General features: G+C 39.8%; 1 protein-coding gene across 6 annotated transcripts in view; it reads left to right on the top strand.

The window, feature by feature from the left end:
* The window catches only part of LOC146002520 (uncharacterized), a 112,672-nt gene that overhangs the window by 79,566 nt on the left and 20,925 nt on the right, over positions 1-12,181 (top strand). For all 6 annotated transcript variants that reach the window (XM_083140420.1, XM_083140424.1, XM_083140419.1 and 3 more), the window contains exon 11: positions 10,751-10,897. In XM_083140420.1, coding sequence (XP_082996546.1) covers positions 10,751-10,897 — 147 coding nt within the window. The remainder of the gene's footprint in view (positions 1-10,750; positions 10,898-12,181) is intronic.

Genomic DNA, 12,181 nt, shown 5'->3' with positions numbered 1-12,181 from the left:
CAACCCCTGGGTCGTTCGAACAATGTCACAGGCAGCGAGAATTCTTGCCAGGAGATCTTCTTCAGTCTACTACAGGTGTCTCGTACACAAGACTTTTCACATGACCCCACAAAAGAAATCAAGTGGAACAACTGTTGTGAATGTAGCAGCGTGTGAAACTTGTGCAGGTAATAAAAAGTATTACATCTTCATACACTGATTTTCGCTTATAACTTTCGACTAAGTTGTTTTCGGACCAGGGTTCCTGATATCAAATTGATACATGTGCCCTTCTCCATCATCCCTGAAAGGGCCTCCCCGATGGTGCAGTGGTAGCGTCATCGCCTTGTAATCAAGGGGTCCCGGGTTCGATACCCGGTGGAGGCACATAGTCGTTCGGATCCCACTTTAAACTGTAGGTCCAGTCCCGATTAGCCTTACTGTGCATAAAGTGGACTTAAAACACCAAATCAATCAATCAATCAATCAAAACCATCTCCTCCATATCCATACTTCACCCAACCGGCTCTGTCATAGAAAACACCATCAAAGAAACCCATGCTATCATCCAGCAGAAACCAGCACTAAACCTGGACAATGGACAAGCACACCCAACTTGGTACCCTGTCCTCAGAAAGATCCCCGACCTGAAAAAGAAAAGATGCTATACACATACTCGACCCCCCTCCAGCCACGCGGGGAACAGGAACGGCACATTACCGAGCAACACGGCCCAACCCCCCAACCCCCAACTAGCAACGCCACCGGACAACAGGAAGCAGACGACGCAAACCAAGATGCGCGCGCCAGTGCTGCCGAACGGGAAAAATCGCAACCACCGCCGCCCGGGAACAAACAATGTACTGACGCGGTACCATCTCCGCTTCAAACGCCGTACCCTTTTGTGAATGAAGACAGTGGATCTTCGAAATTAATAGGATTGAACCATTAAATTGTGCAACGCGGAATTACGAAAGTCTTTTAAATTTCACGTAAGTAAAACCATCATCCCTGAAAGTTTGTATCATCAGCTCGGAAACACCCTGTATAAATTATATATTCTCGATATATATATATCGTGGAATGTCTGTCGGTGCAGGTATGAGTCTCACAACTCAAGAGATGAGAAAGGAGTTCCAGCAGGTGTAAATATCTGGTCACTGCCAGGGTGAACGTAGTGCAATTGCAAAATAAACACGGAACAAAAAGGGCTGGCAGTGATGTGAAAGAGAGCAGAGAGAGAGAGAGAGAGAGGGGGGGGGGTTCGAGAGACTGGATGCCCGAACAGGGTAAGTTACATCTTCCCTTGTGTCTGCCATTCTCAGACACGATGGTTATGGGTCTAGAAAACATATTTCGTTTTGTTATTTAATCTGGTCAGGTTTGTACCTCAAGTGCAGTCCTTTTGTGGGATATGAGCGAGCGAGTGCCGAGCCATTAGGGCTATGATACGATATATATATATATATAGTAGGGATGGGACCGATTAATCGGTACTCTATTGGTATCGGCCGATATAGGCATATTGGTGTATCGGTAAAATTACAGATTATTTTACTGATCCGATATATCGATAAATATCTTATAATTTAGTGCAAAATTCTGCCATTTTGTTGTAATTTTTATGGATAATCTCCATGACCTACTTTCTGAAAAAGTTAATGTCTAAATATTCAACTTCTTTTGCATTGCAATCACCTTGAAACACACATTTTATTAAGATCAATGAACATTTCAGGTTCTTCATGGACCATTTCTAATTTTATATCGGATCGGTAGAATATCGGTTATTGGTATCGGTAAATTTTATATCGGTACTTTATCGGTATCAGCCAAAATTTATATCGGCCCGTTCCTAATATATACATATACAGGGAGGTTATTTCAGTCGTTTACCGCCAGCGTGTCGGCTGTTCAGCGGACTCTTCATGCAACAGGTCCCGGCAAATTGCGTTCAGGAAGTCCGTAACAGAAACTGCTTGTTTTGTAATGTTTCCACTTTTCGCAATTACAGTTACAATTACAATTGAAATAAGCATGTAACTTGTCGCAAGGATGCTGGAAAAGGTGTCCTCCCAATACAAATATTTTTGGCACCTTATTTCTGACACATAATCTTGGATTAGACATCGCTACTTTATCTTCAGTTGACAGAAATGGAAGACTGCATCCCGGCGCATAAAGCAAACCGAAAGCATAAAATGATATTTAAAAGTAATAATAATGATGATCACTAACCTCCTGTGTTATAAGAGATGTTGAAAATGACCTCCTTCAACAGCAATACAACACGTTTCTTAGGTTCAAGAGATCCTGTCTCTCGTAATTTCCTAACCACTTTTCTGCAAGAATTCGTTTTCACGTAATTATCGTACATAAAAACTCTTTGTTCAAGACTATATTTGTTTAGCAGCATAAGTAATGAATGAATAACAATTAACACACAATAAAGCACTGGCCATGAGTATCACAGTACAATAACACAGTATAAACAAACAACACGCGTACTGATAAACGCAAACAGAAGTGAACATGAACGTACACTGACTACGTCTGGTAGCCGACAGAGTTGCTAACCATTTTTCGGCAATGTCCATACAGACGTAGTCAAAATGTCTGTACAACTGACCAAATGTCCCTACGCCAAGTAAAGCGACTAAAAAAAACAACACCCCATGAGCATGCAAAACAGAAGATAAAATATACACATTTACTTACCAAATCTTTCTGCTCGGTGCTTCCACAATTAATGAAGGAGCGAATTTACAATACAGGACCCCTACCCGATTTTTGTAATATTTCGCATACTCACTAATTGAGGCCTCCTAATCACGAATTTGAAGTTAAAATTTGGGGGTCACGTGTAGAAATTGCAAAATAAGTGAAATTGAGTGGTCCGCAATCGTCACGAATGCTCATTATTTTGTTTCCAATACTTAAAAAACAAAATATACATTCCTGATATTACTACGACCACAAATTTTAACTATGTTTGCCTATCCTATCCTAACCTAACCTAACCTTACCTGAATGGTTCGTGGGGCTATCTGTCAATGGTTTGTGGGGCTACCCGTGCATGTTTTTTTCGAGCCCAAATTTTAATTGTTTGCCTTGCCTAACCTAACTTAACCTAACCTAGAATAGTCGGTGGGGCTATTCCTGAATGGTTTTGTGGTAATTGTGATTACGAACCGATAAAAGAATCTTATTTTCGTAGCACTTGAACGGCAAATATTCATCATTGAAGATGCCATTTTCGTATCCTGCAATTTTATGATCTTTGTACTGTTGCCAAATTTACCTGTAATCAAATCAGTTCTTCTACATCGTAATTGTCGCTGTCACATGTAAGCACGTTCTTTGGGCAATATACTGAAATCCATAAGTTTATTAATTAGCCCACGGCCATCCTCCTGCACACTCCACCTAACAATCTGTACAACATTAACAACTTTTTTACTGTTCTCTACCATTCTTACACAATCCATGCTCTCCAAGTATGAAATCAATAGTGTGGCAATGCTGTAGACAGCGTAACTAATTGTAATTTGTTCATATCAACAAATATGGCTACCATACTTGTATACGGAGAATCATTGCGAGAATTGAAAAGCTTATTTTACAACTTCTACGCGTTAATGAACAATTTTTTCACCTCACCCAAACATGTTAACTTGAGATAAATCATCACGACTAATTATTTCGTGAGTATAAGACGTAGCATAGAAATTACAGAAGGGTCTGGTATTGACTTAATGAATAATAGAGGTGTGCGGGACAGAATTTTTTGGGTCGGGATGGGATCGGGACGGTAATTTTTTTTAAATCTCGACATTCGGGACTGAAAAATTTGCAATTTCCCGACCAAGTCGGAAAATTTTCAGGATGGGAAATGTTCGAAATTTCCCGAAGCACTGGAAATCTCGAATTCTGCAAGTCATTTTCACTTTAAGTGATTGTTTTTGCATTTCTAGAATAAAAACTTACAATTTCCGATAAGTTCCAGAAACGTACAATGCAGAAAACGTCGAGAATTAACGACTTTTTAAAGTGACCATTCGGTATTTCCTGACTGCTCGGGATCCCAAAAAGTCGGGAAGTCATTTCCCGAAGTCGGGATTGGGACGGGAAATTTTTTTCCCGATCCTGACTTTTCAGGATCCCGCACACCCCTAATGAATAACGTTGAGTCGTTTACTGTTGATTATGTTATTTGAAGTCATACATGCTGCTGCTGTGAAGAGATAGATGTTGGTTGGTGATATATGCTGTATTTCCTGCAGTCTTTAACAATTTTGGTCCCATTTTATTTCCCCTTTTTGTTTTTGTATCACTTAACATTGAAAATATTCTTTCTGTTTCCGCGTTAGAATGCGGCAATGTTAGCACTATTTTCGCGAGAGTGGAAATGTTTTCAAAAAATAACTTGCCTTGAAAGTTCTTGGTAACCGATAACATGTTCCAAAATTCTGATGGAGATTTGTTAGTTAGTTCTTTTTTCTCCTCCTCGCTAAAGTATCCAGATAAACTAATCCATAAAATGTCATTTTCCAATATTGAAAAAAGTACCTACGTTTTCCCTCATTTGGCAAAATCTGTCCCTACGCGGGCAAAATATAGTGAAAAGTCCCTATGCGTAGGGACATGTCACTACGGTTGGCATCACTGCCGACACGTGCAGTATGAAGCGCCGTCTCGCGGCTGACAACTTCCCGATAAGCTGCCGGCGCTGTCGCGACAACTGAGGATAAAGTAGCGATGTCTAATCTAAGATTAGATGTCAGAAATAAGGTGCCAGAAATATTTGTATTTGGAAGGGCACCTTTTCCAGCATCCTTGCGACAAGTTACGTGCTTATTTCAATTGTAATTTGTAACTGTAATTGTGAAAAGTGGAAACATTACAAAACAAGCGGTTTCTGTTACGGACTTCCTGTAATGCAATTTGCCGGGACCTGTTGCATGAAGAGTCCGCCGAACGGCCGACACGCTGGCGGTAAACGACTGAAATAACCTCCCTGTATATTCTCAACAAGGGCTCCGAATATTTTGCTTGCAAAGGGCCACAGGAAACTATGCTATGTCACTGGTTGCCATTATAAGCCTCTTACCTTTTCCACTTTGTAGTTGAGGTCCTACAATGTCTTTGTCACATGGCCATCCTTTTTTCACCGGATGATGTTCATTTGTGTGTGTTTCGTACGTACCTCTTCCAGTCTTTTGACACTCACAAATGTCTCAAGAATTTTGCACACAGTACAACAGTATCTGGATTCTCCATCAACACCTTTTTATTGGATTCAGTCTTTTTAAAAGGAAAACAAAAATCATGCAATCATTTCATTGATGGCCCCAAATTGAAAATTGATTTTTCTTGCAACTTCTTTATAAGGTATGATACAGTACTATCTGCAAGGTAAGATTCTCTTACAAGACTGCCCAGGGTGGGATACAAACCTGGAACTGTACTTAGGACTCCACCATGGAGATCGGTGGATATCTTTGGAAACGAGGCTTGTGTTTCTTCCTCCATGAAATTTGAACAACATTCACAATGGGGAACCCTTTTTGCCAAATTATGCAACTCTACTTCTAAACTGGGTGACCAGATAATTGTTTACAACTTTAGGTAGCAACATTGGAATTTTGCTGCACCAGTCTGCCTTTTTTGTTGACAAAAACCACATGGCCCCTCCAATTTCCACTTTCCCCAGAGCTCAAGTTGTCACGTAAGGGCATGGAACGTTGGATAAGAATCATGATTTTTTTTAATTTAAAAAATAATTTTTGATGATTTTTTAAATTTAAATGACTCTTTTTTTTTTTTTAACATGCTTAATATTGCTTCTATAGTTTTCAGCACCATACATATAGATATACACTGAAGTGCCAAAAGTCATGGGATAGCGGGAGGGGAGTAGTTGATGGCTGTGTAACATCTCGGCAAACCAGTCGAACATCGCGAAGCAGTTGCAGTGTTGTCAGGTAGACTTCTGTGAGTGCAGTGAAACGTCGTGTATCGTGGTGATGGCAACCCGACGGGAATTATCGGCATTTGAGTGCAGGATGATAGTTGGTGCTAGACGAATGGGGCATGCGATTTCGGAAGTCACCCGGACACTGAACTTTTCTCGCTCCACAGTGTCAAGGGTGGACCATGAGTATCGCATTGGAGGCATTACGACCCATCAGGGACAATGCAGTAGCCACCCACGAGTGATGAATGACCGTGACCGGCGACATCTGGGCAGACTTGTCTGGGCAAACAGACAAGAAACAGTGCGTGATCTGACAGCAGGAATCAATGCAGGACATCCCAGGAACTTGTCTCAGAGGTCAGTTGCAACACAATTTGGTTTCCATGGGGTATCGCAGTTGAAGATCGACATGTGTGCCACTACTAGCCTCTGTCCACGGCGATGCACATTTGCTCTGGAACACGTGCATTTGGACTTAGAGGACTGGCAACATGTAGCGTGGTCGGATGAGTCACGTTTCCAATTGGTACGCGTGGATGGTAGGGTCCAGAGACCCCATGAGGCCATGGACCCAAGTTGTCAACAAGGCACTGTGCAAGCTGGTGGTGGCTCCGTCATGGTGTGGGGCATGTTTACTTGACATGGTTTGGGTCCTCTGGTCCTCGTGAACCAGACAATGAACACTCATCGCTATCTTCAGCTGCATGGTGACCATCTCCAACCCTTTATGGACTTCATGTACCCTGCCAACAATGGGATTTTCCAGGATGACAATGCACCATGTTTCCGGGCTGCATGCGTGACTGGTTTGAGGAACATTCTGGCAACTTCCAACGCATGAATTTGCCTCCTAGATCACTGGACATGAACCCTATCGAGCACATGTGGGATCTCATCGAACGGTCTATTCGTGCCCAGAATCCTCCACCTGCAACAATGACCGAACTGTGGATGGCAATCGAGACTGCATGGCTGCACATCCCTCCAACGGACTACCAGCGACTTATTGCATCCTTGCCATGTCGAATTGCTGCACTTCGCCGTGGTCGAGGGGGTCCCACTCGTTATTAGGTAGGTAGGTATCCCATGACTTTTGGCACTTCAGTGTATGCTTATTTATAGAAAGGCTTTTTCTGGTTAACGGTCCTGTAAAATATTTGGACAGTTTGATTAAAGCAAACAAAAATTATATGTAAATATACATTTTTCTGTTTCTGATACTGTATATATGAATTCACTATGGAAAGGTTTATTGAGTGTGTTAATGAAACTAAAATAATTTCAGTAGCTTTTCTTGTAGTGAAAATACAACATTCTGGATCTATATGATTGAGGGCATCCCTGATGGTGCAGTGGTAGTCGTTGCCTTGCAATCAAGGGGTCCCAGGTTCGATACCCGGTAGAGGCAAAAGTGGTTCAGATCTCACTTTAAACTGTAGGTCCAGTCCTGATTAGCCTTACTGTGCATAAAGTGGACTTAAAACCCCAAATATTTTTTTAATGATAATTTGCAAAATATCAGCTGCCATGTTTATTTACAGTTTAATGATAATGACACTATTTACTGTTTAACACAATTAGTATTTTGAACATTATTCTATACAAAATGTTTGCTATTTTTGCCTATAAAAATTATCGAAATTTAAATCAAGAGAAATTTAAGGGTGTTTACAGTTTACATATTACATCTTCTTTATGAGCTTCACCCCATCAGTACATAAATATATTTTGTTTCCTTTCTTAGAGCTTAATAAACACCATTAAATGATTTTCCATTCAAAAAGTATTCTAAAATACAAAAACTTTTTGTACTTACGTTTCGTGAGTATCTGGTTTTCCAATGAACGACGTTTTGAGAACAACTTTTCCCTTCTTCAGGTTCTTAAGTTACATAGGCTATCCAAAATACACCAGAGCCACGTCAATTCTTTTCTCCCAAAATTCCAGGAACAAGGATATAGGTTTGGTTATTAATATATTTGGTCTAGGAATTAATTCGTGCGGTTGTTACGCACACATTGAAGCTGTAGTTCAAACACAAAATACATAAATACCTTAAGAAAAATATTGTCCTTCGCGAGCCACCACTTTCGCCCATCTGTCAGGCAAGTTAAGGATTCCATGGCGAAAGAAGTCCTCATCCTTTGAAGCGATCCAGTCAGAGACCCATTTTTCGATATCTTCTGAAGAAGTAAACTGCTGTCCAATCAAATCGTTATTCATACAATCGAACAAGTAGTAGTCCGAAGGAGCAACGTCTGGTGAATACGGCGGGTGGGGTAAAACTTCCCATCCAACATTTTCTAAATAGGTTTTTACTGGTTTTGCGACATGTGGTCGAGCGTTATCATGTTGAAAAATAAGTTTATCATGTCTGTTCTCCCATTCTGGTCGTTTCCTGGCCAGAGCTTGCTTCAAATGTATTAATTGTCGTTGATAACCTTCTCCATTAATAGTTTCACCCGGTTGCAGCAGCTCATAGTACACCACACCTTTCATATCCCACCATATGCACAGCACAGTGAATATCTCGTTTCGGTTGTGATGGAACTGGTTCACCTGGCTTCACCCAGGCCTTTTTTCGTTTCGGGTTCTCGTAATGGATCCACTTCTCATCGCCAGTAACAATGCGATGCAAAAACCCCTTTCTTTTCTGTCTTTGAAGCAGCAATTCGCAAATGGTTTTTCGTCTTTCAACGTCTCTGTCTTTCAATTCATGTGGAACCCAATGTGACATCTTTTGAATCATTCCCATGGCTTTGAGGTGTTTGGAAACTGTTGTTTGATCAACGCCTAATGCTTCTGCAAGTTCTTCCTGCGTTTGACACGAATCCTGATCGAGCAATGCTCTCAATTCTTTGTCTTCAAATTTTATTGGCTGTCCAGGTCGCTCTTGGTCTTCCAGGCTGAAATCACCACTTCTAAACCGTGCAAACCACTTCTGACACGTTCGCTCAGCTAGCGCATGGTCACCATACACTTCCACCAAAATAGGATGACTTTCGGTATCACTTTTCTGCATGTTAAAGTAATGAAGCAGAACACCCCGCAAAAACACTTTATCTGGCATGAACTGCGCCATGTTCAGTTGACTACAAAATGCTGTTGTTGACGCGTCAATCAACTGCCCTATACTTCGAACGATGCGCGCTGACAGGAGTTTTCAACGCATGTGTGGCTACATGGAACTGTGGGACGATACGCTTGTTACGCCATCTCTTGTCCAGGCGCACGAATTAATTCCTAGACCAAATAGGAAAAATTGGAATCCATACTAAAACCCTTTAAAACCTCCAAGGCCTTCGTTATTGTTAAAAACATGGTGTAAAACCATCTCAGGCTCAAAAGACGCGAGGCTCAAAAACACACGACTTCGAGTTCAATATGATGTAAGCGGGTAGGTGAAATGTAGGGGAAGTAAGCGAGGAGAAAGTGGCACGAAGGGTTCTGGAAAACCAGATACTCACGAAACATAAGTGCAAAAAGTTTTTGTATTTTAGAATACTTTTTGAATTGAAATCAGTGAATAATTCGCACAACTAATTATGGCATTAAATGATAACGAGATTAATGTACTTTCACGAAAAGGGGTTCTGATATCTACAAAATCCATATGTACATTATTCTATAAATTATTTTTTTCAAGTGATTTTAAATCCTTGATTTAAATCAACCTGATTTATATCAATCCACCTTGGTTGTAAGTACAGTGGAACCTTTATTTTTACATTTTTCAGGAGATAACATTGAGGAAACTTAAAATTTGGCTTTAACTTATAATGATGCCAGTGGTATTGGCATTGCGAAGTGTCGGTTTATATTTAATCACAGACACAGTGTGTCTCACGGATTCTGAAAGAAAGAAAGAAAGAAGAAATAAAAAACAATCTAAATATCCTGAAAATTATGCATATTTATTAGTTATTTTTGCAACAAGATTGTGGAGAGACATCAATTTTGTGATTAAATCATTATTTCATGTGAAATTATGAATATTTTAAACCAAACTCTGGTAGATTGCTATGTTCCAAGATGAAAACTTATGCTTCGGTCGAACATAATATCCGCAAGAAACACAATATCCCCAAACATAAAACCGCCACATATAACAAGTCCTTCATTGTTACAGGGATGAGGGAATGGAACAAACTGCCTGCACCATTGACTAACATTATTTGCCATCAGAGTTTTAAGAAACAACTGAAGAACTTACTATTGTCCCAACAACTACATTAACCTTCATATGTAAACAATTGCACCTGCACTTATACATCACACAATGCATACCAACCCCCCCCCCCCCCTTGCACATTCATACTGAAGACATATTACTTATTTTTTATACTTAGCAATTCAATGTATCATTTTATTATTGTATAATCTTTATATTATCTTTATTGTATTATCATGATCAATGTGGTTTTTTTTTCTATGTTTTTATTCATTTATTGTATCTTTGACAAGGGTTGGTTGTAAGAACGGCCCACGAGGCCGAAACATGCCTGCTTAAATAAAGACCATTCTATTCTATTCTATTCTATAATTATTTTGACTACTTCAAGTTTCTACAATTATGAAGTATCTGTATCGGTGGAAATTTTTAAGATTATTGGTTGAAAGTGGTATTGGCTTCACCCTACGTAAAATGCAGGAAAAATGGGAAATTTTCCAAATTTTTCTCTATTGGGACCATGAAGATGGAATGTGTAATACTGGACATTGTAAAATTTTGAAATGTATTATGTTCATCATATTGTGTATTTAGCTAATAACAAGTGGATTTCCTTATTGCAGCGATGACAAGCCATGCAAGAATCTCCTGATCACATGTTCTGGATTTGAAAATGAAGAAAGACTGAAAGTGAAGCTAATGATTGAAGCAATAGGAGCCAAATATACTGGATATTTCAGTAAACACAATCATGTAATTGTGGCCAGAAAGTAAGTACGAAGCGAAGTATTAATTGTACTGTAGCAGGCAGTGTAATTGTTCTTGTAAAGGGTGTGACATAAAAGTGAGTGTTTTTGTTGAGAGTGTTTCTCTAATGGTGTTGGCAACACTTATTGTTAATTTCATCACCAATGTACGCCATTCACGGACATGGATCGCTGGAGCGAAGCTCAACGTGCTGTTGCTGTGAGGGCGTTCCATAAAAATGGTGACGCTGTTGCTGCTGCAGGACGAGAATATCGACATTATTTTAAATTACTTACATGAAATTTCGTATTTCCACGTTGCACAATTTAATGGTTATATCCTATTAATTTGATCCCGGGTGGTGGTAGTTGCACTTTCTCTCGTTTGGCAGTGCTGGCATGTGTATCCTGGCTTGCTTCATCTGCTGTGCTTTCTGCTTCCTGTTGTCAGGTGGCACTGCCAGGTGGTGGTTTGGGGGGCTGGGCTGTGCTGGGTTGTGTTGCTCGGTGTGGTGCAGTTCCTGTTCCCTGCGTGGCTGAAGGGAGTCGAATATGCACATGCTCCATATTTCCCCATGTCCTTATGCTTCTCCTCCGACCTGAAGATTTTCTGTTCTGCCATTGTCTGGCCCAAGTCATCATGCTGTATTGTTCTGCCACAGATGGGTGGCGACTCTCCCTGGACCATCACAGTTCTAGTAGCTGCTTTTCCTGAATGAAACATATTCGAATGAACACTACTGCAACAATTTGTGTCTGAAGCAGCCAATGTTCAATGACAGACTGATTCATATCCCAGAAAATAACTGCAGTCCATATCTGTTTATTACCTATTTTCATGCTTTTTTATATTAATGAATGATTTGACACATATGGTGAAAACAAATCAATATTTCAGTACAAAAACTAGGCACATTTTGGGATCAAAAGTGATATAAAATGCCATTTCAATGTAAAAATGCTGAATAATATCCCAATTTATTTCTAAAAAAACTAAACTTATTACACAAAATAAACATTTCCTTTTCAATAGCACATTTATTTAGTTATCAGAGTATTGAGTTTATTCCTGTATAAAGGAGTCCATTTTTGCTTCTCAAATATTTATAGTGGAATTAATCATTTTCAATGGTTTGCATAACTCGCAGAATAATATTGACAGTGTTGAATCAGTAAATAAATTCTAACTCTTGTTTTAATACTTTATTATGCATTATGCAGTGTATTTTCACATTATTTCGTTACAAAAACCGTTAGGAAAATGCATCTCATATGTTGAAAAAATATGAAAAATTAAGATTACATTTC

Source organism: Lepisma saccharinum, chromosome 18 (assembly GCF_977018435.1).
Source record: "Lepisma saccharinum chromosome 18, izLepSacc3.1, whole genome shotgun sequence".
Lineage (NCBI taxonomy): Eukaryota > Metazoa > Arthropoda > Insecta > Zygentoma > Lepismatidae > Lepisma > Lepisma saccharinum.
This window is presented reverse-complemented; position numbering and strand designations above follow the sequence as displayed.